The 26,715-nt window shown below is 38.9% G+C and overlaps 3 protein-coding genes across 3 annotated transcripts in view; 1 reads left to right on the forward strand and 2 right to left on the reverse strand.

Annotated features, from left to right (window-relative positions):
* psme4b (proteasome activator subunit 4b) overlaps positions 1–3,152 on the reverse strand; it is a 35,720-nt gene extending 32,568 nt beyond the window's left edge. Inside the window, exons 1-2 of the mRNA XM_053340790.1 lie at positions 2,950–3,152; positions 2,162–2,302 (exon numbers count right to left, since the gene is read on the reverse strand). Of these exons, the coding sequence (XP_053196765.1) occupies positions 2,162–2,302; positions 2,950–3,152 (344 nt within the window). The remainder of the gene's footprint in view (positions 1–2,161; positions 2,303–2,949) is intronic.
* The window catches only part of ptprea (protein tyrosine phosphatase receptor type Ea), a 424,624-nt gene that overhangs the window by 310,441 nt on the left and 87,468 nt on the right, over positions 1–26,715 (reverse strand). The gene's annotated exons all lie outside the window — the stretch shown is intronic.
* LOC128380930 (thrombospondin-2-like) lies at positions 6,058–25,623 on the forward strand. The gene is made up of 23 exons (XM_053340820.1): positions 6,058–6,086; positions 6,240–6,463; positions 6,594–6,659; positions 6,811–6,947; positions 7,562–7,610; positions 7,998–8,143; positions 9,104–9,197; positions 9,290–9,451; positions 9,761–9,937; positions 10,022–10,195; positions 10,491–10,621; positions 10,783–10,917; positions 11,017–11,235; positions 11,346–11,453; positions 11,566–11,725; positions 12,795–12,913; positions 12,997–13,231; positions 13,577–13,804; positions 13,903–14,033; positions 14,310–14,450; positions 14,648–14,745; positions 24,958–25,097; positions 25,224–25,623. The coding sequence occupies exons 3-23, from the start codon at positions 6,596–6,598 to the stop codon at positions 25,229–25,231; spliced, it is 2,856 nt and encodes a 951-aa protein (XP_053196795.1). The 5' UTR covers positions 6,058–6,086; positions 6,240–6,463; positions 6,594–6,595; the 3' UTR covers positions 25,232–25,623.

Below are 26,715 nucleotides of genomic sequence, written 5' to 3' on the forward strand. Positions count from 1 at the left end.
ATATCTGAAAGCAGACACCACTGGATTTCTGCTAGCCAGTCACACAATAAAGTTATCTTTTTCTATGATTCTTGACTTCTCTAACATCATGTTAATCTTTCTGATTGCTGGTTTACTTTGTAAGTCTTATAAAGCAGAGCAAGTTTTAAATCCTCCTGAGGAACTTTCACAAACCTTCTCTTCACTCTATTACTTACTTCTTTGTTAAATTGACATTTTTATGTGCTTTATATATTGGAATAAACTCCCCAGAAAGGTTGAATGCCCCTGCAGTGGAGAATATGCACAATTTCCACAGCCTTGGATTCCTCTTGTCTCCCCCTCTCTCGTTCATCGAACAGCTATAAAACAGACTCTCATTGGGGAGATTTGAAAAATGAAGGGAAGAAGAAGAGACAATCGGGGAAATGACAGTGAAATGCGAGGGATGAAAAAAAAAAGCCTATTGAGACCCTATGCATGATGTCGAGTATCAAATTTATATCTCAGCTGTGAGACCTTGCACTTGATATACGGTTAGCCCAGATCTTTCTCTTTTCATCCAATGGACAAGACAAACGACATCTACATTATGATGTTGTTTTGTGATGGATGTGAAAATCATGGAAACAACGGGAGACAAATGGGAAATGATGAATGCGACCGTCTCGGAGAACACGCTACATTCGCTAGAGTACTGACAGATCTGATTTGAGAGACAAAAGCAAGGGAGTCGCAGTATAGGTCAGGACTTAAAAGTAATAAATGCACCATAAAGCCAACACACTCCATTGTCCTTGTTTTTATCTCTGTGTGTGCATGTCTGCTTGAGTGCGTGTGTCCTTGTGTGTGTGTGTGTGTGTGTGTGTGTATCCACTCCCCATAAACTACTTGTTGTTTGTACCCATAACACGTGCATTGCACATCATACTGTTGTAGCCTCATAATCTGCCTCAATTACCATTTCATTTTCACTCCATCATTATTGACAAAATCAAGATTTGCATTGTAGAAACTAAAACTGACTTAAGGGTGGAGTGAACCTTTAGTGTTGCCAGATGCATTGTGTTATTTTGCTTGGACATAAATCATACAACATGGATGGAAAATCCCATTGAAACCACAGTTGCTTTAAACCTCCAATAACTGATGAAACGTGCTTGTTACTTTGGCCAATTTTATAGTTTTTACCTCTTTTGTTTGTTTGCCAGTTTGTCTGTCTGTTTATTTGTTTGGTTATCTGCTAGCACGATATAAAAAAACCCCCAAAAAAACAAAAAAGACACAATCGTCTAAACAGATTTCAGTAGAATCTGGTACAAATGTATCCCATGGAAGAAGCAAGAATAGATTTTGGTCCTGATCTATATTTGTCTAGGCTATTTTTTTTATCCTTTTTTGCAATTCCTTATGAATGACAGCATTGCCCTTCTTTTTGATGCTGGTCCAGACCTAACATTTTCTATAACTGTAATAACAAATTTAGAGCATAATTCAGCCAACACTCTACGGGTGCTTTTTAAATTACTCCTATTTTTCTTTCTCAACTCTGCAGGTTGTCCAAAGCTCCACATGGCAGAGCCCCAAATAGCAGAGAGGTAAGTGAAAAATCCACTTTAACACGTCATGGACTTGACATCAGTATACCACTTGTGGCACACTGATGTTTACCAACTGTGATCTCATTATAAAGGGCAAAAAAGGCAACGGATCTTAAACTGGTCAGCTTTCTGTTTTAAAGCTCTCATTGCTTTAGTACAAAGTAATGCTTTGTTAAAATGAATATCTGTCATGTTTTCTTAATTGTTTTAATGTTCTGTGCAGAATAATGCAACCCATCCATAAAGCCGACAGCAGGGTAGGAAATCCAGACATCCTTCTCCCCAGCCACATCCTCCAGCTTCTCCTGGGAGATCCTGGGGCATTCCCAGACCACATGGGATAAGTAGTCCCTCGAGTGTGTGCTCTGGATCTGCCCCGAGGGTCCACAGGGAGGCGCCTGATCAGATTCCTTAACCACCCCGACTTGCACATTTTAAAGCAAAGGAGCTAATACTACTGCAAGGTCTTCATCTTGTCCCCAAGGATGAGGAACTCAGATATATCTTTTAGTGTGTGTGTGTGTGTGTGTGTGTGTGTGTGTGTGTGTGTGTGTGTGTCTATGTGTTAGCATCACACCCACTTGAGAAGCTGAATGAGCAGTCTGGCATAGCTCTGCATCATGTAGGGCTCCAGGTTGGGCAGCGTAACCAACTCATACAGCAGCTTAATGAAGAGGATGTGGTCATCTTTGCTGAACCGTCGGCCATACAGCTTCAGAAACCTGAGGATGAAGTGTGAGGGGTGAAAGGTGGGCAGCTGATCACTTCCTCCTTCCTGCAGCTGACCCATATTCTTAAATATAGAGCCTTGTTGAGATGAAGAGGTAACTTGAGTAACTTGGTTAACTTGAGTAACCTCATGGAATTTGAGCAGATGCCAAGTAGACAAAGTGAATTAAAAGACAAGCCTTTATTTACAGTTGCAGGGCAGAAGATGAAGCCCTGATGCTCTCTAAAGCCAGACAGAGTAGTTGGGAAAAGTCTGTAACATCACATACTGTAGGTCCCTTCATTAAATATGACACAGAAATTTTGTTTGGCACTTTCCGTTCCTCACTTTGAAGCATTGAATGTTTATGTTATATCTTTACTCAACATTACAGCTATATCCACCTGTAATGCAATGCAACAGTCCTGCAACGAACATTAGAGCACATTTGTGAGGCTTATTAACTTCTGTTTTTGTTGTTATTGTGCCAGAAAAAGGTATTTATACAACTTTTAAACCTGTCAATCCAGTACAATGGCCTCCGAATAGCTTTCTGGATGAACTGTTATATTATGAAATCATTATGTTAATAGATAGGAAATATGCTCAATAACAAATTATGGGTTTAAGCTGTCATACTGTATATACTTCAACACTTACGAAAAGAGTTTCCTGGACCAGAAAGCGACCCCGGGCCACAGCTCTCTGAGGAGGACTGCTCTGGACAGGTTCGCTTTGATGTCCTCCAACAGCTCCGTGGCCTCTCGGTCCAATCGGTCGGAGTAAGGCAGCAGGCCGTTATACACGATCTCCTTCTGAGGGGTGAACACGGACTGGTCAGCCATATCTCCATCCACAGTCATAGCCGGGGTCACTTTTCTGCTGAGAGCGCGCGTAAAAAAAGCAAGGAAAGACGCTTTTTCTTTATCTAATGAATGTTGTGTCTGCTTGGAAGTGCTCTGTCGGAGTTAGAGGGCATAATCTGCTGTGTCCAGTGACCGGGCGGAAAGCAGGTGATCGCTGGGGAAAGTGTGTCACACTAATTGAGCTGTGCAAAGCCTTGAGCGCGCACAGGGCCGGTGCGCAGAGAAATGTACGCACCTGGCGGGAGCGCGCACAGCTACAAAGAATACAGCCAAACATTGTAATGATTTTGGCAAGGGGGTTTGGCAATATCAATCTTTATCGTGATATATAGTTTAGTTTAGTTTAGAGTTAGAGTATCCTGATAAAGCCTGAAGAAACCAGAGAATACATTAGTTAAACTTTGAAGTCATCACTTAAAAAAAAAAAAAAAGTATTAGTGGCAGCATTTCCTTGATAACATTGGTTTGAAATTTCCTTGATGAATCTTTTAATATGTCTTATGGCGAACTCGTCTGTGTTTTTGTTGGTGGGTTTTTAAACAGAATTTCAGATTATAGCCCACAAAATTATGTTTTGAAATTCACACTGTCGAGCTAAAACAGCCCTGGTAAAATCATTTAATTCATACACATGGAGAGATTTGGATTTCCCTGTTAAGCATTCTCTCCTTTCTCAGACCAGCTGAATGTTACATGTATGAAATTCCCACTGTGAGCCAGGGCGGCCCAAAATATGATCTGGGAACAGTGTTTGACCGTAGAGTAAACTTAAGAAGTGGAACTATCTGAAATCTTACACTTATAAACACATAGTCACAAGAGAGACTGAGACTAATCTAGAAAACCTTTTCAATTTCACACCAATCAAGGAAAGTCCAATAAAACATTGATGACGCCAAACGTTCAGAAACGATAGACTTAAAATAATTTGTTATCATTCATGAAACTGTCAAGATAATGTATTTAAACAGTACTTTGTCTGAAACATCATCACAATACATGGGCTGGCAGACATCTGCACAGGGTCCGCTGCGTCACCTGTAACGGCGCACTGATAACTGTGGTGGCCGTGACGCACGACGCAGGCGGTCGAGCCAAATGACTAGCCCACAGGTCTCTTGTGGGTGCATTACTGTGAGGTCAGACTTTGATTTCAGCACCAGTGAGACTAATGAGAAAAGGCTTTGATATTTGACGGCTTCCATCGTGTATGCCTGCTGGGAAATGGGCAAGGAAGGAGTCCGAATGTATCATTCTGGACTACAAATCCCAGAGGCGTTGTGTGTGTATGTGGTGCGAGCTAATCTTCAGAATATTAGGATGATCTGATAACTGGATTAATGTCCCTCTGCTGTTCTACTGACGTAGTATGACTGTTAGTGGGATAAACAAAGGGGTCTGTCTGTCTAGTGCATTTAGTTAATCAGTATCTATCTATCTATCTATCTATCTATCTATCTATCTATCTATCTATCTATCTATCTATCTATCTATCTATCTATTTATTTAATTATGCTTTGGCTACATGCCACTGAAGTATATATTTATCCATGTGCTGAAATATGCCACTACAGAAATAATTCAAGTTTTGCTCATGTTATCCATGTCTGTTCTGCTCTCTTATGACACCTTTGTCCCCGACCTCCTCCATTCTTGTGTTGTGCGCACCCTTCCATGTAAATCCTTTTACTTTAAGCCCATGTAATTCTCTGACCACTCCATGCTTAGAGTGGTGCGGCAATTGCAGGATATTATCTGGTGAGTTTGCTGCTCACAGCTAGGGCTTAATGCAAAAGCCTTTTGAATTGTCTCGTCTGGATACTTTAAGAAATGGGGCAATTGCTGCAACCCCACCTCAGCCCTTTCTTAAGCCGCCTGATTGCATAAAATGCTCTGTTTCTCAACCCTGTCTCAGTCTCACAGGCTACAGCCTGTGATGGCCTTACAACCTTCAATCAGTTTAACCTTTCAGAGACAGCAAGGGGAATGCACTCTTTAAAACTATCTTCCCTCTATAAACACAGGGGAATAAGGACAGAGTTATGGACTATGAAAAGAGATCCGAGAGCAGAATGTGCCTTCCATACGACAGGGCAGTCAGAGTATGACGCTGGTCTTTGCCAAGTAATCTCACCCAAGACTTTACCTTTTACTGTATCCTTTCAGATCGTATTACTTTTGGGCTTTTCTGACTCCCAGAGCAGAGACAGCACCTGCTTTCACTGCCACGGCTGTTTATTCACTTCCATGAAGAAACATGGTGTCTCTTCCTATTTGCTCTTTGTTGTGATGTTTCTAGGTGTCTGCAAATAGGGAATTTGCTGGAATTTTGTGCGTGTGTGTGTGTGTTTGTATGGGCACAGGCGCTTGCATGTGTGTGCACGCGCGTGCACACATCTGTGAGATTCATTATTCCACAAGTGGAGTCTACAGATGGAAAATGTGAATCAGGATGATGATGCCTCTTTGACTCAGCAGGGAGAAGCCTGAACAGAAAGAAAGAGAGAGGAAAGTGATGGAGAAAAAAGAGAGAGCGAGAGAGAGGAAAGAGATGATGATCCCAATGGAAGTAGATGTTTTTGTATTCCATCGGCTTGCTCATATTTAGCTCGTGATCTTCTGCAGAGATAAAAAAAAAAATCAGTCCTAAGAAACAAACACAAACAGCAAGACTTTAATTTTCACCAGGGATTCATGAGGATGCCAGTTCTCTTGCTCCTAAAATATTGGAAAACTCAGGCAGCCAATGAGTGTGCATGTGTGTCGTTGCATGTTTTCATGTGTGTCTCAGTTTGGAGAGTGTGGAGTGTAAATGATGTGTCTGGGAAACCTGCATCGAAACGTCAACACACACACACACACAAGTTCCTTCCATCCAGCTGGGTTTCTCGCTGGGAGATATGCAAGCCCAGTCCATCGCCAGACAGACGGGTAATATATGGCCCCCACTCCTGCCTCTCTCTCTCTCTCTCTCACACACACACGCACACACACACTTACACACACACACACATGCAAATACATGACCACATTAGAACTTTCTACAGAACTAACAGAGCTGTCCGCATGTTCTTTACTCAGAAGATTTCATTTGGGTGATTTAACAGCAAATACTGAGGAAGCTGGGCTGGTTATCCTCAGACCGGATGCCAATGTGAGGAAGGAAACAAGGAGACGAGAAAATACTGTAAGGAAGAGGGAAAGGAGACAGACATTCCATCACAGCCCCTGTGGAGCTGCAGCAGGGACGAGCCTACCAGCCGTGATTTCTAATCGTGAAGAAAGGAAGAGCAGCAACGAGTACGCAGGTATGCAAAGTTAATTCCCCCTTATCTTCTTCTATCTCCTTGGCAGCAGTCCTGCTTGTAATGTGTGATGGTGGTGTAGTAGGGTTGCTGTATTTCATGGCGACTACACATGTGATTTATGTGTGAACAGGAATGAGTCCGCTGAGAGGTTTTCCCTGGCTTATGATACTCCTCTATGCAGCAGCTGTGTGCACAGGTACCACAGATGTGCATTTGCTCATGAACACATGGACACACATACGATAACCGAATTCAGATATACTGTATGTATGCATACAGTTTCACCTTCTATTTCACTCAACACAAACTTAAGACGCAGACCACACACACTTGTACCTTCTCTGCAGGTGTGGGTGGTGGAGAGGTCGACAATGTGCCGCCAAAAATGTGTCGTCATCCATGTGAAGAATTGGTGGAGTTACTCACTGAGATCCAAGGTTTGCGTATTGTTACCAGCAACCTGCTTGAAGACCTGGACAGAGTAGTAAGACACATATGTGCACATGTGCCATCTGCATGTTGGAATTTGTTTGTAGTGTTTAACTTTGTGATGCAACATTTATATTGATATGCCTCAAGCAAGAAATTGTATTTCAGATGAGAATTTTAGAGAATAAGTGCTATTTTTAATAAAAAGGAAGGAGTTTTGAATATTTAAAGATGCCCAGTAAAAGGTGTTAAGTGCAACTTTTTAACATTGCAAACATATTGCAAAATTCACAATTCACACTTTTTGTGTGGTCATATACAAATGAACAATGTGAAAACTGTACACCAGCCTTTGCAATGCACTTTACATTGCACTTGAGTTTGTGGGAAATCTGTGCGACAAACCAGAAACAGAGTTGCTCTTCTTTCAGTGCAAGTGGAACAAACAGCAACATGCTTTTTCTGGCAGGAGACACTGTGGTTTGTGGTAAATATCCTCATAATTTTGGGGAAAAAAACAAGCAGGAAGAATGCAATCAGTGTTAGAATTTTGGCTACTAATCATCTCACCACTGTTTTAGCCAAATTCAAGTCTGTATGTTTAAAAAAATGCTTTCTTGGCAATTATTTTAAAGTTTTGAAGTGCTACATATGTTTTTGTGTTCTCAGTCAAAAGAAAATGAAGAGATGCGCATATCTTTGGCTGAACTTAGCAACAGCAGCAGCAGCAGCAGAAGCCTCAGCAGCAGCAGCAGAAGCTTCAGCAGCAGCAGCAGCAGAAGCTCCAGCAGCAGCAGCCTCAGCCTCAGCAGCAGCAGCAGCAGCCTCAGCCTCAGCAGCAGCAGCAGCAGCCTCAGCCTCAGCAGCAGCAGCAGCAGCGGTGACAGCAGAAGCAGCAGCGGCAGCGGTGGCAGCAGCGGCGGTGGTGGCGGCAGCGGTGGCAGCAGCGGCGGTGGCAGCAGCGGCGGTGGTGGTGTAGACGGTGGTGGTGGCATAGGTGGTGGTGGCATAGGTGGTGGTGATGGTGATGGTGGTGGCGGTTATGGTGGTGGCGGCATAGGCGGTGGTGGCGGTGGCATAGGCGGAGGCGGTGGTGGTGGCGTAGATGCTGGTGGTGGCGATGGCGATGGCAGTGATGACAGTGATTTTGACAGAGACAGAGACGGGGAGATCTGGTGTGTGCAGGATGGACGAATCTACGACCAGGGGGAGGACTGGGAGGTTGACAGCTGTACCGCCTGTACCTGCTGGGTTCGTGTTGAACAATGCTTGTTGCTTACTTATTTTTCCTGGGAGAGCGCCATGCAAGTCTCTGACTGAATGGAAGATCTGTCATAGATAGAACTCTGCATCCCCTGCATTATATTAAGTTAGATAGTAAACCTTCTCAAGTTTTCATGGTTGTGACTGAAGTCTGATTTGACTCCATTTTTACTTTATTTATCTAAATTAATAAAAAAATCTTTTGACTTGGACTTGACTGCTGTGAGACTTTACTTACATGATACTTGATACTCTAAAGAGTTGACTGACTTGAGTGTAGACTTTATTGACAACTGAGGCTTGAGAGTCTTAACATTTATGTCTCAAGTTTTGACCTGGTAAAAAAACCCCAAAAAGTCCAAAGTCCAAAATCAATACTACATCTTATTTTTTTTAATCCATAAAAAAACTGTGTAAAATCGTCAAGTTGTAGTTTAACAACTGGATTTGGCAGATTTCTTCCTGTGGACAGAGCCAGGCTAGCTGTTCTCCCCTGATTCCATTCTCTTGCTAAGCTAACAGCCCCCTGACTGTGGCTTCATATTAAATGGACAAACATGAGAGTAGTTTTGGCAAAGGAGCAAATAAGTATATTTTCCAGAATGTTGAACAGCTCTAAAATGCATTTACCAGTTGGGGAGATACTTAAGTTTCACTTGTATCCAGTGAGGCTTTATTTATTTCCAGAGCTGCCTTTTTGTTAGTCTGCTTCTGTTTTTTTGTGTGCTTGCTTCATCCTTCCCTCTGTGTCTGTTTCTGTTTTAAAATATCATTAGTTTTGTCAAGGATGGATTGAGGGAGTCGATTTATTCTGAGTCATGACAGCATACCATTCCTATGAAAGGGTCGGCATTTAGCAAAACATCTGGCTCAAACTAACTTGGCCTGACTAATGGTATGGCTTTGAAATCTAAACGTGTGAACATTGGTCACCTTCTCCTTCACCAGGATGGAAAGGTGGTGTGTCAGCAGGTGTTGTGCCCTCCTGTATCCTGCATCAATCCGTCCTTTATCGATGAGGAGTGCTGCCCTGTCTGTCTCAGTGAGTTATGATGTAGTGCTGACAAAGTGTGATAAGATGACAAGATTCAGTAGAAGCATATCAATAGTGTATGTTTTTGTATATATTTAAAGATAACAAGGATGGTTGGTCCCAATGGTCCGAGTGGACTGACTGTTCTGTCACCTGTGGCCGTGGAGGGCAGCAAAGGGGCCGATCCTGCAATAGTGTCATGGGCTGCCCGGGCCCGTCACTTCAAACCCGCAGCTGCATGCCGATGAAGTGTGGGCGCAAGGGTAGGACGTCACCTTGCATGTCTGATCTGTCACATGTCATGATTTAATTTGTTTGTTTGGGTTTTTTTTTTTAATGGATTGAGCACAACTGGTCCAAGGGAATTAATTAAATATTCCTCAAAAAGAAAAATGATGGAACTGCATACACATGGATTTTAGAGATTGTTATCATAATTGAAACATGTCATTTTAGTTTTCTAAATGTATACATAGTGTGGAGCTGTGGTTGAATTCTACTCTGATACGTTTCCAGACTTTAAAAAAACCCCTAAACTTTTCACAATTTGTATGCTCTTGTTGCATGTCTAGCGCGCACTGACGGGAACTGGGGCCTTTGGTCTCCTTGGTCTCCGTGTACAACCACATGTGGTGAGGGTAACATCACACGTGTCCGACTGTGCAACAATCCTCCACCACAGAAAGGGGGCAAAGGGTGCAAAGGAAGCACCAGGGAGACACAATCTTGCAACAATACACTCTGCCCCAGTAAGTACACAAGCGCAAATGTACATGCAAGTTACACCGATGGTACTTAATTGACTTACAAGTGAATGGTGTGTCTGTGTGTAGTTGCTGGAGGCTGGACAGCCTGGTCTGAATGGTCACTGTGCTCACAGTCGTGTGGGGGAGGCCTTTTGACTCGCCTGCGGGAGTGCTCGAATCCTGCCCCTCAGCATGGTGGAAAGCCTTGTGCAGGAGATGCTGCTGACTACGAAGCATGTAACAAACAAGAATGCCCTTTAGGTAAATAATAACCTAGTCCAGAAAACTTAAAAAAATAGGTACTGTATGTACATCTTAAATGTGTAGGCAGATATTACACTAGAAGTAGGCTGAGCCCACACTGATGGATAAACTTTAATCCTATTTTACTGGAGAAAACATATCTCCAGGATTAAAAGATATTATTCTGCATTTTATTAAATTGTGAAGGCACAGAAGAGAGCAGACAAATTATTCAAATATACATTTCCACAAATTGACCCAATTTTGGACAATTTGGTATGTGCAAAGGACTTAACCTTATATATGTTTCCAGACGTGTGTTTGCTGTCAAATCCATGTTTTCCTGGAGTGGAATGCATATCATATATCGATGGATCATGGGAATGTGGAAGCTGCCCGTTGGGTTTAAATGGCAATGGCACTCACTGTGAAGATGAGAATGAGGTAATAAGGGCTGATACAGGATGATACATGATATCAGCCTATTATTGACAAATCTCTATCACCTTGTATGTGATCATGTGAGGCTGTCTGACAAAGTGATGTACACACCTATAACACCTTTGTATAATACACTAGCATTGTTAATTCCTCTATCTCTGCAGTGTGAAGTGGAGGGTGTGTGCGTCACAGAGTGCGTGAACACAGACCCTGGGTTCTACTGTCTGCCCTGTCCTCCTCGCTATAAAGGCACTCAGCCGTTCGGCCTTGGATTGCAGGAAGCCCAGAAAATCAAGCAGGCATGTATTCATATTTTCCTTTGTATGAATAATTGTAATTTGCGTTGAACTACAATTATAAACTTCTTTCAGATTCTTAAGTAGCTGCTCTGATTGTAGGTTTGTGAACCATATAATCCTTGCAAAGACAAATCACACTCCTGCCACAAGTATGCTGAGTGTGTGTACCTGGGCCTGGCATCTGAAGTCTTGTACAGGTGTTTGTGTGCTATTGGGTTTGTGGGTGATGGATTCCTGTGTGGTGAAGACTCTGATCTGGATGGCTGGCCCAACTACAAACTGCCCTGCAAACAGAATGCAACCTATCACTGTCAAAAGGTTAAAAAGCAAAACATAACAATAAAAACATCATCTAAACTATTAATTTATTGCTAGGACCTGTTCTGGTTGGATGTTATTCCACTAAACTGAGTTGTGATTGGCTGCAGGATAATTGCCCCAGATTGCCAAACTCTGGACAGGAAGACTTGGACATGGACGGACTAGGAGACGCGTGTGATCCTGATGACGACAATGATGACATCCTAGATGAGAGGGTGAGACTGTGACTTGGACATTGAGTAGCTTTGAAGATGACATGACTGAAACAGGTAAATATTCACATGCCTTCTGTGTATGTGTGCGCTAATGTGCATCTATTTGGCATAGGACAACTGCCCACTGGTGTACAACCCTCGGCAGTTTGACTCTGACAGGGACGGAGTTGGGGACCGTTGTGACAACTGTCCGTTTGATAGCAACCCACTGCAGACGGACACTGATGACAACGGAGAGGGAGATGCCTGCAGCATTGACATGGATGGAGATGGTAGGAACTATTCATTAAATGAGGCCTGGAACAATTATATATATATATATATATATATATATATATATATATATACACACATATATATATACACACATATATATATATATATATATATATATATATATATATACATATATATATATATATATATATATATATATATATACATATATATATATATATACACATACGTATATATATATATATATATATATGTATATATATATATATATATATATATACGTATGTATATATATATATATATATATATACATATATGTATACATATATACATATATGTATATATATATATATATATGTATATATAAGTAGTGCCCTAAACTGTGGAACACCCTCCCCTCCCAACGAACTCCTTTGGTAGAAATTAAAGACCTATTTTTTTGATTTGGCTTTCATGATTTACTCAATTCAACATTGTTTGTTTATACTTTAGATTTGGTCTAACTTTATTTTTTTATTTTTTTGAAATCTTCTTTTTCTACTTTCTACATTGAGTTTTAGTGGCAGTTAGCAAACCAGCTTATAGGTGCATTACCACCATCTACTGGACTGGAGTGTGGAACAGTAAATTGGTAGAAAAAAAGAACAAAACTTAACTCTCCCTATCATTCCTTTTACTCATACTTAATTAGAAAACTGCACACTTTACAGGTAATAAGGAACAGGTAATAACTACTTCTTTTGAGCTCCCACACTGTATTTCATTCACACTGACATGCTTTCGAATACTGTAAATAAGTCTTCCTGTGTCAGTTATGTCTACTGTCTTATTTCCTTTCAATCCTACAGACATGAAATCAGTTATAATGTATTTTTTGATCTTGTTTTGTAATACACTTTGGGCTGCATCTTTGTATAAAAGGTGCTATACAAATAAAATATTATTATTATTACTTTCAGATAATGCCACAATTATGCAGTGACATGTAACATGTTTAATATTTCTATCTATCACAGTTGACAATATGATATATACTTACCTAAACAAAAAAAATGTGATTTATCTGCTTCCCATCTGAGTGTGTTTGTGTCCCTCTTTCTCCAGAGGTTCTGAATGAACGTGACAACTGTCCCTTAGTCTATAACACTGACCAAAGAGACACAGACATGGACGGTGTTGGAGACCAGTGTGACAACTGCCCCCTTCTGCACAACCCACTGCAGGTGCAGAAAACACATACAACTTCATATTATGTTCACATAAATATTGCTACTGTGTAATCATGTTGGTGTGTGTGTGTTTGCAGCTCGACTCTGACAGCGACTTGGTGGGCGACTTGTGTGACGACAATGAGGACATAGACGAGGACGGCCATCAAAACTCTCTAGACAACTGTCCCTACATCGCCAATAGCAACCAGGCTGACCATGACAATGATGGGAAGGGAGACGAGTGTGACCATGACGACGATAATGATGGTATCCCTGACGACAGGGACAATTGCAGACTGGTGTCCAATAGGGAACAGCAAGACTCAAATGGTCAGTGTTTTGAGACTTTTTTCTCAATATTAGCTGAGAATATCTTGGATATTAATAGGAAATATTTTTTACAATTTATGATAAATGGATTTTGCAGTCATGCAGTCAAATCTTGTGACTATCGGTCCGGTATGCTCCCACTGATCCAGGTCATGTCAATGTTGGACATGCAACATAAAACATTTATGGCTCTCAGTAGAGTGATTAATCATGAATAAAAGATTTAATCTATCCACCATCATACAGGACTGTCCTACTACATCTGCACATTACCAGGTCCTTTTTATTTCCTTCTTGGCAGAAAAGTCCAGGATGTCACAATGTTACATTCTGTCTCTCTTTCAGGCGATGGCAGTGGAGACTCATGCTTTGAAGACTTTGATAATGACAGTATTCCAGATGCACTGGACCCTTGTCCACTGAACCATGACATCGGGTCTACAGACTTCAGGAAATTTCAGGTTGTTTTGTTGGACCCTAAAGGCACCACGCAGTCTGACCCTCTCTGGGTGATCCGCAGCCAGGGCACCGAACTGCTGCAGACAGCCAACTCGGACCCTGGCATCGCTTTGGGTGGGATTAACCACAAAAAATCAAATCCCATTCAAAGTATAATGAAAAGTAGTCTAAAAGGGTTTGCAGTTAAAAAAATGTTCCCTATGCTTAAACAGGTTATGACAAGTTCAGCGCAGTAGACTTCAGTGTGACGTTTTATGTGAACACCGACCGAGATGACGACTATGCTGGCATTGTGTTTGGCTACCAATCCAGTCGACGCTTCTATGCCGTCATGTGGAAACAGGTGAGACATGCATGCAGAAAATGTATGATAACACCTAATGGTTTCACCAGTGGAAGAATCAAAAGTTATATTTCTCTTTATACATTTTAAAATATCTCCTTGACCATAAACGCACAATTTATATCAGATTTATCACTGGCAAAACATGAAAAAGGACATAAAAGACTTTACATCCCTGTCCTCTTGTGTGCAGTGACAGTCCTCTTCAGCCATCTACCACTGTACATAAACCCAAACTCTCTCACTCTCTTTTATCTCTTCTTTCAATGACAACAGGTGTCACAGGCCTACTGGGAAAAAAGGCCATTCAAAGCTTTCGCTACAGCTGGAGTCTCCATTAAACTGGTCAACTCCACTACAGGACCAGGGGAGTATTTACGCAACGCTCTGTGGCACACCGGAAACACCAGACACCAGGCATGAATCAGTGACTCAATATGTTTTTGTCCATTTATGTTCTACTCATTACACACTAAATCTCTTACTCAAAAAGATAAATCTTTACTAAAACGACCTTCAACAACCCATCCGTTGTTATACTGCCTCAGTAAAGATCAGACACAAATACAGTACTCTTGTCAACCCTGAATTCTATGTTTGTCTGTTCGTCTCAGGTCAGAACATTGTGGCATGACCCCAATAAAATTGGCTGGAAGGACTTCACAGCTTACCGCCTGCACCTCATCCACAGACCCAAAACCGGGTTCATCAGGTACGAGCTTGAGATTATTACAAACACAAGAACCAATGGTTGATTTTCTTCTTAGGAGCCTGTATTCATATTTTCCTGTTGAGCTGTTATAAACCACAACTGGATAAGGATCATGTAAATCACCCATTTTCTTAAGTTACAAAAACACGTGTAAGAGCACTTGTAGAAATAACTCAACATTAAGAGAATTTTAATTACAGTTTTTAAAAAAAATAAATTATTGGCTTGGCTTTTAGAAGATCATGTCAGTGTTTTCGAGCATTCTCTGTCCGTCTAAATTTATTTTTCAAATAATTTTCAAGCATCTGTTGCTTTCCCTTCATGTCTGGACAGTATGGAAATCAACTTGCAGAGGTTTCAGATTTATTTGAGACTGGTGAGCGGGGCGTATTTAGTCATTGGGGCCCTCCATATTCTCATACTGCACTGACAAAAGTTTTATTCTCACCTCAACACAAGGTCTTCAATGTGGGCAGCAGCAAGTAGGTTCAGCCTGGATATTGTTGTATCTTGTGTTACTAAAAAAAGAAGATGTTTTTTTTCTTTCAGGTCATGTCTGTGCATGACAGACTTAAAATTACCACACTAAAATTTGTCCAGTGAATAATATTTATCAACAAACAAGGATTTTGAATCAACTAAAAAGTGTTTATTTGAGAAAACTATCCAATTTCCTGAGCTAGATAAAGTCCTTAAAATCTTTCTTGAGGATTATTATCTAACAAGTGAATCATCTCAACGGTTTTACTGTAATTGATAAGAACATTAATCAGCATTTAATATAGTTTACCATTTCAACCGCTTTAATACTCACATCTTCATGATGAAAAGGGTCACTTGTGTCACTCTCCACTTCTCCACTTCTCCTCCTCGGCTGACACTGACAGCAGTGCTACTACTGGCAAGAGCGTATGGCTTGTCCAGTGTTGAGAGGGTTACTTTTAAAATGTATTCCCCTACAGATTACTGATTACATGTCCTAAAATGGAATCTGTAATGTATTCCCTTGGATTACTCAAGTAATGTATTATAAATACTTTTAGATTACTTTTAGCTTACTTTGAAATCGTCTAGTTGAGCGTGTTTATCTGGGACACTGATTTTAGTTAACACTTGCTTTAGAGAACGATCTTATTCCTGTCTTCAGAGGAAAAGTTATGCAAGTACACAAAACACAAATGTGGTACGTTTTGTCCTGCAACTGATACTATTTAAAGAAAAATGGCATCCGAGAGTCAACAATCCTCAATTTATTTGACCTTTATTAATTTCCACAGCTCAGAAATTAGGGAAATTAAAATTAAATTTTTTATTGTTAAATATTGATGAATGAAGAAAACATTGGGCTCCAGCAGGAAGGTCAAGCCCTCCAGAAAGTAGTGCAGTTGGCTAAATCTGTCGCAATAGCACAGTTCAACCACTAGATGGAGACAAAAACCGTGTGTTCGTATTGAGGACAAGGAGGCAGGCTATCTGCAATTCATACCCCATGCCATGTAAATAAATGGAAACTGGCTTGAATCGACTCAAAATGATCCAGAGACATTGGAGTAGCGGCTACTAGGAATATTAAGCGACCAGACACAACTTTTAACCATAAAAACAGCAGAGGTATGATATAATTTGTAGTTGTAAATGGGACGTTTGTTTGGATTTTTCTGTTTATTCCGCTAGTCACGGTGTCATATGACTATATTTGTGGTTGTTTAACTGCCCTTAGACGTTTTTAATTTATAGGGGGTGCTGATGCACCCTCCAGCGGGGGCTCTCGGGCTTAAAGGATAATTACCGTTTTTTACAACCTGGACCTTTAGTGCTATTCCCCTCCGAGCCCGTGGTGGCGTGTTATCAACATCCGGGGTCTGTAGGTTGACCTCATAGACTTTTTTTTTTTTTTTTTTTTTTTTTTTTTTTCAATGATCTTTATTTAAACATTGTGCATAACAACTGATGTACACAAAACAGTTGTACAGATAATAACCTCTATGATAATAACACATGAAATATCAGACAGGTGCTCCAATATGTATCAAAAATAAATGAATTACAAAAAAATAAAGTTATTTAAATATTGTAAGAAAATACAAAATCAAGGAAAGGAAACTATAAAATAACAGAAGAAGGGGGGGGGGGGGGGGGGAAATAAAAAATAAAAAGGGTGGGGGGGGTGTAAGCTTTATTCTTCCTTGAAAAATCTTTCGTAAATATCTATGGATGTAATACTTTGTTTAGTGTCAATTAGTGTAAGGGATTTCATGTACTCTTTGAACTCGTGCAAGAAACTTCTAAAGTTGGGTGAGGTTTTGGAGTATTTGCATTTATGTATGTGGAATTTGCCATACAAAATGAATAAGTTCATCAAAAAGGTGATGTCCTTTTCTTTATGAACAAAAAACATAATCACACTTTTGCAGTCAATTACAATGTTTATCTTGATTTTACACACTATATATTGTTCAAGTTGAGTCCAAAAGTTGATAGATTGAGCACAGTGGTAGAATAAATGAGTTAAGGATTCAGGTTCCGTATTGCAAAAACTGCATTTATTTTCAATATCTAAAAATTTAGAGAAATATAAATTTGTTGGATATATAGTGTGTAAAATTTTGATGTGAACCTCTTTTATTTTATTGGAAATACAGAACTTATAAGGCAAGGTCCAGGCCTTCTTCCAGTCAGTGTCCATAAAGATGTTATCCCAAAAAGCTTTCCCTCGTGGAGTAATTTTCCTCTTTTCATAAAAAATATTACGTATATGTTTGTTGTTACATTTAGAATCCATTACATCAAGTCCATTCAACATCAGAAGAGGTTTTATTCTCAGTGTTTCTTGATACTGATAATGGCATCTCATAAGGAGAGACAGACCATTAGGGATTGCTTTAGTTACGTAATTAAATTCTTTACTTGTAACAGGAAAGACTTTAAGACGAAGAAAACGTTCATAACTAAGCATTATCCCATGACAGTCGAAAAGGTCACATATAAAAATAATGTTCTTATCAATCCATTTCTGTTTAAATATGGACTTTTTCCTGACAGTAACATCTTCATTATTCCATATTATAGCTTTATGAGGAGAAAAGTTGTGGGAATAGCACAATTTCCACGCTAAGAGTGCCTGTTGGTAGAATTTTGATAATTTTAAAGGTAATTTTGTGACACTGAAGTTGCAGGTGAGTAAAAAATGTAGACCACCTAATTTCTTAAAAATATTATTCGGAATAAAAAACCAGATTGAGTTTGGGGTTTTGAGACATTCCTTAATCCATTTTATTTTGAAAGTGTTATTTAAATCATAAAAATTTAGTAATTCAAAACCTCCTTGTTTCCTGGATGCCGAGAGAATTTCATTTTTTAGATGGTGTTTTTTATTTTTCCAGGCAAAATTACTAAGTATTTTATTAATTTCTTTGGATGATGAATCTTCGACAAATAAAGACAGAGCAGGATATACCAATCTTGAAATACCTTCCGCTTTGGATAAGAGAATTCTACCAAATATAGATAGGTCACGTTGAAGCCACATATTCAATATATTTTGTGTTTTTTTAATTCTGGGGAGAAAATTAAGTTGTTGTCTAGAGGACATATCTTTAGTAATATCTATGCCTAAGTATTTTACAGTTTTTTTGACTTGAATGTTACATATGTTTGCACAGTCTGTATCATAGAGACACAAGATTTCGCATTTGTTAATATTGAGATGTAAACCCGAAGCTTTAGAGAAATCATAAACTAATTGTAAAGCTGGCTCCACTTGATGTTTGTCCCTTAAAAGTAGAGCTGTATCATCAGCTAGTTGCGTAATTTTAAGTTCCTTTTGAAATATGGTTAAGCCTTTTATACTGTTGTTATTTAAAATTTTTAGGGAGAGGAGTTCTACTGCAATTAGAAATAAAAAGGGGGAAATTGGACATCCTTGACGGACAGAACGGTTGATCGGAAATCGTTTGGAGGTGTTAGGGTAGATCAATAAATTACTGTTGATGTCTTTGTACAACATTTTAACTACTGAAACAAAGTTTTCTCCAAATCCCATTAATTCTAATGTATTTAAAATAAAGGGGTGTTCCAGAGTGTCAAACGCTTTGTAGAAATCAAGAAAGACAAGAACTGCTTGTGATTCCACATGTTCTGAGTAGTCAAGTAAATCTAAGATTAATCTAATGTTATTACTAATGTGTCGCTTAGACATAAAACCTGTTTGGCATTCATTTATTATGTTTCCAAGATTAGATTTTAAGCGTCTGGAATAGACAAATGCAAATAATTTATAATCCACATTCAGAAGTGTGATGGGTCGCCAATTATCTATACATAAAGGGTCTTTATTAGGTTTTGGGATTAGGCTAATTAAACCTTGTTTCATAGTTGATGTCATTTCATTGTTTGTAATACAATCTTTATACATATTTAAAAGCGGAGTTTCAATAATATCCCAAAAGGATTTATAAAATTCAGCAGATAAACCGTCGATCCCCGGAGATTTTCCGGTTTTCATGTGTTTTAAAGCTTCTATGAGTTCCAAATTCGAGATAGGATTTTCACAAAGTTGTTTAAAGTCTTCTGATATCAAAGGGACAGAGTCCTTAATACCGTCTAAGAATTTTCCACAATGTTCAGAATCAAATTTAGACTTGTACAGTTTTTCATAGAAAGCACAAATATGTTCTGCTATATCTTTGGGATTAGTATTTAGATTATTGTTTATTCTCAACGCCGAAATGTTACATCTTTTTCGATTACGCTTTTCAAGAGCAAAAAAATAACTTGAGTTCCTTTCACCATGTTCTAACCATTTTGCCCTAGAGCGAATGAATGCACCTTTAGCAGCTTCAGTATATAAAATATCGATTTCATTTTGGAGTTGCAATAATCTAATATGTTCCTCTTCTGTTAGATTTTCCTTATTTAGAAAAGTTTTTAATTCATCCATAATTTCCATTTCTTTTTTGTCTTTATCTTTTTTGATGTTTTTGCTGCAAAGGATGGCCATTTCTCTAATTTTAAATTTAAAATATTCCCATTTTTGGATATTGTTCATATCATTTTTAGGAAAGATATCTAAAGCTATTAATTTAACAGAGCTTTGAAAAGTTTTGTTTTTAAGCAGGTTACTGTTTAGCTTCCAATATCCCCTTAATTTTTTGTCATTTTCTTTAGAACCGGAAAGATGTATTGAAATAAGTTTATGGTCAGATAAAGGAGCGTATGAATGATTAATGTCAGAAATATATTGTAAACTTGAAGAGGAGGTTAACCATAAATCAATCCTGGATTGTAATGTTCCTCTTGTATTAGACCAAGTAAACTCTTTACAATCTGGACTAAAAAAACGCCATGCATCTATCATTGATAATTCTTGGCTCATAAATTGTGTGGCTTTGAACTGTGAATTTTGAGAAACTCTTCCTGGAATTCTGTCTATCATATCATTAGGAGCATCATTAAAGTCTCCTCCTATAATCAGGAGTGCCTCTTTATTTTTACTTTGCAAATCTCTTATTTTGGACAAGACTTCTGTAAACAAAGTTTGGGCTTGTGTTGTTCCATTGTGGCCATATACATTACATATGATCAAAAAAATATTATCCAGTTTGCATAACATAATACACCATCTACCACTATCAGATTTGTGGGATTCTAAAATATCACCTGTAAATTTATTAAAAAGCAATGCAACACCTGCAGAATTATGTGTAGCATGACAAAAGTAAGCTTGATCTCCCCATTGACTTTTCCAAAACTTGATGTCTGAATCGCAGGAGTGTGTTTCTTGTAAGAGGATAATATTTGCATTTGTTTTTCGAAGAAAGAGGAACATTGCTTTTCTTTTTATATTATTTCTTAATCCCCTAACATTAAGCGAGACCATCTTCAATGAGTTAAACTTGAAATCATTCATTTTCAGTGAGAAAAATAAATAAATAAAATATAAGAGCACAATGTCTGGAGAACAGAAACAAATAAGAAAATATAAGCCTTAAAGATAGGCTTGTTTGTGCAAATGCCTCGAAAGTGCGAACGAGTTTTTTTTTTTTTTTAAGTTTAGGCACCGTAATAATCAATTTAAGTAACCATAACTGGAATGTATTAAGTAACAAAGTAGTCTAAAAGTCTAACAAGTGGTTTATGAACAATCTTTTCTGTTAGCTTTTTTTTTTTTTCCCCCATTATGGAGAAACAATCAGCTCTAAAGCTGGAAGATATAGGGACAAACCTATGGGTGTCTCAAATGACATCTTTCATTGAAGCAGCGGTGATTCTCTTTCCTTCGATGATCACATCTGGACCGCGCCATGCAGTCTTTTTTCCATCCTTGCGGGCTTTTTCAACCAGTGGCCAAAGTTTATTTCGGGATTGTCTTTCCCCGTATGTCAGATCTTCTGCAAGTCGAAGCCTTTTCTCCCTCATCACGGTGTCGGTCATCGAAGTTTTCCATATTTTTTGCCTGAAGTTGCGCATGGTGAATTGGATTATCACAGGACGAGGGCTCCTGTCATCTCTGGGACGTCCAACTCGGTGAATCGTGTCGACGAGAAAGCCAAGCTTGTTTTTATCATCTGGAGCCATTTGTGCAAAGATTTGAAAGATCTGTCTTCTTAGCTCTTCCGTAGATTCATTGGTGGATTCCGGTAGGTTGAAAAGTTTCAGATTCCAGCGTCGGCTGTAACGCTCTGCGTCTTCAATTTTTTCATCATGTTCACTGAGCCGACGACTCATCACCTGCATCTTGTCGTTGTTTGTCTGAACCATGTGTTCGATACCGCCGATGTTTTCTTTGATAGCCGCAATCTCTTCTGTGTTTTGGCTTATCTTTTGTTCGAGAGACACGAACCTGCTCGTTAAGTGTTGGATAGCTTTTAGTATGTCTGCATTAGACACCTCATCATCATTATCTCTTGAGCAAGTTTTCTTGGAGTTAGGGCTTGAAAAAGGAGTATCAGATAAAGGAGAGCAAAAGCTGAGCGGAGAGTCATCATTACAGTCCATCAAAATGTTCCCCTTTTTTTCATTCACTCGTTTTGTCATATTGTTGTCTCAGCGTTTGGCTAATTAGCCCGTTTACGTTAGCTCAAAATAGAGGGAGAAGGAAAAAAAGTCCGTGTATCTTCCCGAAAACGTTAACAAGTTAGACTTAAGCTCTTAAACCGTCTTTTTCATCACATACCAGTTTTTTAACGTGATGTTCCGTTAAGTTCACCTTAGTTTATGAAGCAAATGGTGCCCAAAACTTGGAGGAGTTCACAGCGAAGCAAGTGCTCTGGCTGCCATCTTGCTCAGCCCAGGTTGACCTCATAGACTGTAAAAAGAACCTTGACCCAGATGATGTCATTTCCGAACGTCTCTACCACAGCCCGGTTTATCATTGAGTGGAAATCCTCCAGTGTTGTGATACAGACGTTTATTGACACATCCAGACGCGTATCTCCTGGCCTCACATGCCAACACGGGCTCGGAGGGGAATAGCACTAACGTATCATAACAAAATATTGGTGAAATTAGCTAGTTTCACGGCAGATAATGCGTTATATAGAGGCTGCACTTCGGTGCCCCATGTACTCGCATTATACGGATATACCTATCCACTGGAGCTAATTTCATCTGAAGGACTCCAAATGACCACAAAGTTGTCTGGGTGAGTAAATGATCGTATTTTATGCTATAAATAAGTTCCAGGTTGTAAAAAAAACGCTAATTATCCTTTAAGAGGTTAAGAGTTGTTGGGTTAATTTCTCCGTTGTTACTTGTATTTTGTATTTTAAATATATAATGCCGTTACATATAATCCGTTACTCCCCAACCCTGGGCTTGTCGAGTACCTAGATTCGGTGTCACTGTGAAAAAGGTCAACACATTTTGTAGTTTTATTAAAAAACTGTTTACTTTCCTCTCGCCTTCGCCTCTTCTCCGCTCCACTGGGATAACTCCGCTTCTTTTTTCTCAACTCAAAACCTCTCAAAATCGCGCCAACAAGTTTGTTTTGGTACCGTCTTCCTGAATCAAGTTTGCACATGCGCAGTAACATGGAATAGTCCATTGCATGAGAAAGGAGTGGGGAGCAGTCAAAACGATCATGATAGATTTTTATGTATTTTTAAGCGCGCGAATTAAGACTAAAACAATAATAATTGCTTTAGCTTTAAATGGAAGAAACCTTTATTAATCAGTTTTTATGAGACGTTTGGAGGCCACTGGAAATCTCGGGGGCCCCAAGCAATTGCCTGTGTTTGCCTAATGGTAAGTCCACCAGAGCATCAGTTAATGTCAAAATAAGTAAAAACTGACACAATGCTCACTGGAGTTCACCAATTTAAAGCAAGTTTTAACATTATATTTGATTAAATGAATGGAGACAAACAACTCTAAAACACTAAAGAACAATAGCAATGTCGTTAAGTACATGTGATTTGTACAAAATGTTTTAAGACATGGAAAAAAAAACACTGGTATGTTCCTTTAAGTCACAACTTCAGGGTACAGTCATTCACTCGCGGTGCTACAGTTCATGAAGGTTTTAGTGGAGAAATAATCTGTACTAAATAACGTCTTAAATCTGTGAAAATCACATTCAGTGCCACCACTGAAGAAGATTTTTCACCCTCAGACGTTCTTATACTCCAGCATATATCATAAATCACTAAGAGTTATTTTGTGATAAAGGTTTAATTCACTTTTTTTTGTCGTACCCAGTTCTACAGAACCTGTCACATCTACTTCTACTTAGTTGTACTTTTCACTAATGGACTTTCAAACCCCGCCAGGCAAGGAATGCTTTATGCTCTGTACTGTTTATGTGCAGACTGGGAGAACATCACTACCCCAGTTAGGTTAACATGCTGAGAAAAAGTGAGGGAAAAGAAAACTGTGTGCAGCTCAGTTGTTCCAATTACAGAAGTGCTCTTAAAGAAGACGATCTTTAAAAATGTCATTGCGTTCTGGGTACTGTGTGACTGTAAGGTTGACTGTGTGTGCTTATTGAATGTTGGTTTGAAAAGATGCTGAGGGACAGACAAACTTTTATCTTTTTGGAGAGTTGCTACAAAGCTCTACTGTAGCGGCCTTGAACATATAGGCTATATCATTTGACGTCATGTCCTCAATGTTATTTACAGCAATAAATAGTAAAACAGAGAATAGAAAGGAAAATAAGTTACAAAACAACAAACTGACCCAGAAATGTGGGGTATGCTGGCATTAATAGAGGAAGAAGTATTCAGATCCTAAAAACAATATATCCAGTTAGTAATGTGAGAAGCATTGATGAGCCTGCAGGGCTTTAAAGTGGGATACAGCTCATTGTTTAGTTGTCCTACCCACAACCTTACTGTTTTGGTTCACTCTCATTGCTGTCATTGTGTTATTTTCAAAACCAAATGGACAGAGTTAGCGACTACAATGTGGACATGGTGAAGCATTTAGCAGCTAAAGATTCAGATATTTCCTTCAGGAGTTGACAGAGACCCAAAACAGAGCTAAACTAAAATTAATATTGGATTTACATTCACCAGATGGACAGAGACACAACTCCAAATGAATGATAATGTTGCACTGCCATGTTATACAGTAGCCAGGAATGGACAAAGCAAACATTGGCTCTAGTGAGGTTCTTTCGCATTTTTCAGTCGTTTCATGGCCACCATAGGTTCTCCTACATCATTATAAGAGGAGAGGAGCAGGGAGGAGTGGTACTATTGGGTCCATAGTAGCTGCCTTAAGTGCAAATAGAATTTATTACTATTATTTATTATACTATATTATTTACAAATAAGCAGCACTGTAATATTGCACTAGCTGAGGTAGAGGTAGGTAGGTAACTGTTTTATATATTTTTGGGTGGTTTTATTTACGGTATCATATCTTAGAAGATCATTATATTGTAGGTTTTTTTAAATCTCAATCTTCAAAGTGAAAGTAGATAAATGCAGGGGAATAAAAACTACAATATATCAATTTCAAATGAAGTGGTAGCAGAGAATAAAATATTCAAGTAAAGCACAAGTACTTGGGAACTGTGCTTAATTACAGCATTTTGAGTGACTGATTATAATATTAGTAAACCTATTAGGTTGTGAAAGAAAAGGTTTTATTTATTCTATGGGTTTGAGCTGTATCTCAGGTACCCATGTTATAGGTGCATCTATGATCAACCACATTGTGGGTGCTGCTGTGTGTGATGATGTTAGCTGTGTTGTATTTCCACTGCAGGGTTGTGGTGTATGAGGGCAGGGAGCTTTTGTCGGACTCGGGGGCTGTGTACGACCACACCCTGGCTGGAGGCAGACTGGGACTGTTTGTCTTCTCTCAGGAACACGTCCTTTTCTCAGACCTCAAATATGAGTGCAGAGGTGAGATGTCCTGTCAACACTTTTTGTCCTGACTACTGATCATGGTGCACTTGTCCTGCAGCATTTGAAAATCAATTCCTCTTATAATCATATCTGTGATCTCCTTTTTTTCTTTTTTCTTTACAGATAACTGAATCATTTTTTGCTGGGATGTTCAGGAAACTCTACAATGAGCCGTCAGAGATCCACATTACTTTCAGAAAATCTAATTACAACAGAGAGAGGGAGAGGAAGCAAGCCTTTAAACTGCCAAGACTATCAATTAGTGACCATCATCTATCTATCAGCTTTTTATGCAACAGTATTGATTTCAGGCTGTGTTCATTTGCTGTGCACTACTGACAGCATCTCTAATGATAGTAACTTTTTGTTGCTTTTCATTTGCTTCTCATTAATGGTTGTAAATAATTATTTATTGCCAGATGCCAGAACTGGAAGGGAGAGATGTGAGGATGAATTGATGATGGCGTAAGTAGAGCACTGTGCAGATGTCTGGTAACTTATCAATAAAATACTTTTTTTTCAATGCTTTTTTTTTTTCCTTTTCTGATGACACCAGTTCTGTTGCCTACACATGCCATTATTTAAACATGGTCTCTACCACCCCCTAGTGGTGAAAGTAATATTTACAAATACTGAATGAGAGAGATGAAACTGATCTGACAAAGGTTAGCTGAGGTTGATTAAGCAAATAAGATTGGAAACATTTGATTGTTCTTAAATAACACCAAATAAATAATTAAAGACCTAATGCAGACATGTTTTAATATACATGACATATGCTGCTTTGATTAATAATATGTGTCTCATAGCCTATTTTCTTTCCACAAAATAGTACATTTACCTAAAATCCTTAAAATTACATCCACTCTTTATTCCTCATTGAGTTATCCCTCATTTTGTTCATTCTAAAAGTTTACACAAGATATGTGCTTCAGTAAAGTTTCCATGTTTCTTTTGTGTAAGTTTCATATTGAATTGGCACCCAAACTAGTTGTGATGTCACAAGTCATGCTCTTACGTACATGTCATAAACTCAGACTTAAAGATCCCCTCTAGATTTATAAAATACTATGCTTGGAAAAATAAAAATGTGTCTGATATGTTTTTCCACAAAAGAAATCCTGAAAATTACATCTCCAACTTTTCCTTCCTGATTAAAAAAAATCCCTTTTAGAAACTTATTTCAGATTTAGAACCAGGTAATTGGGGGCAGGTCATCAAATAAGGGACAAAAGCCATATCATCTATTTGGAAAAATCTGATTTTGGGTAAGTGGTTATGTTAAGGTTATGTTAAAAGTTCATATTAGGCAAGTATGGTTATGGGTATGGGTATGGTTAGGGGAAGTCTGTGTGTGTGTGTGTGTGTGTGTGTGTGTGTGTGTCTACGCCATTCACTGTCCCTCAGGCTATGGCTTGTTTATACATAAGGCAGCAGATATGTCGACTAATTTTTGCTGCAGCTTTGAATCGACTGGGATTTCTTTTTTTTGCGTGTTTTAAAAAAAAAACATATGACTGTGGGGCTGATTTTAAAATGAAAACGCAATGATTAAATCTGTGTCCGCAAAGAAATTTGAACTTTACTTAGGCCTAGAGAAAACAAATCCCTTGTC

This window comes from Scomber japonicus, chromosome 20, assembly GCF_027409825.1.
Source record: "Scomber japonicus isolate fScoJap1 chromosome 20, fScoJap1.pri, whole genome shotgun sequence".
Lineage (NCBI taxonomy): Eukaryota > Metazoa > Chordata > Actinopteri > Scombriformes > Scombridae > Scomber > Scomber japonicus.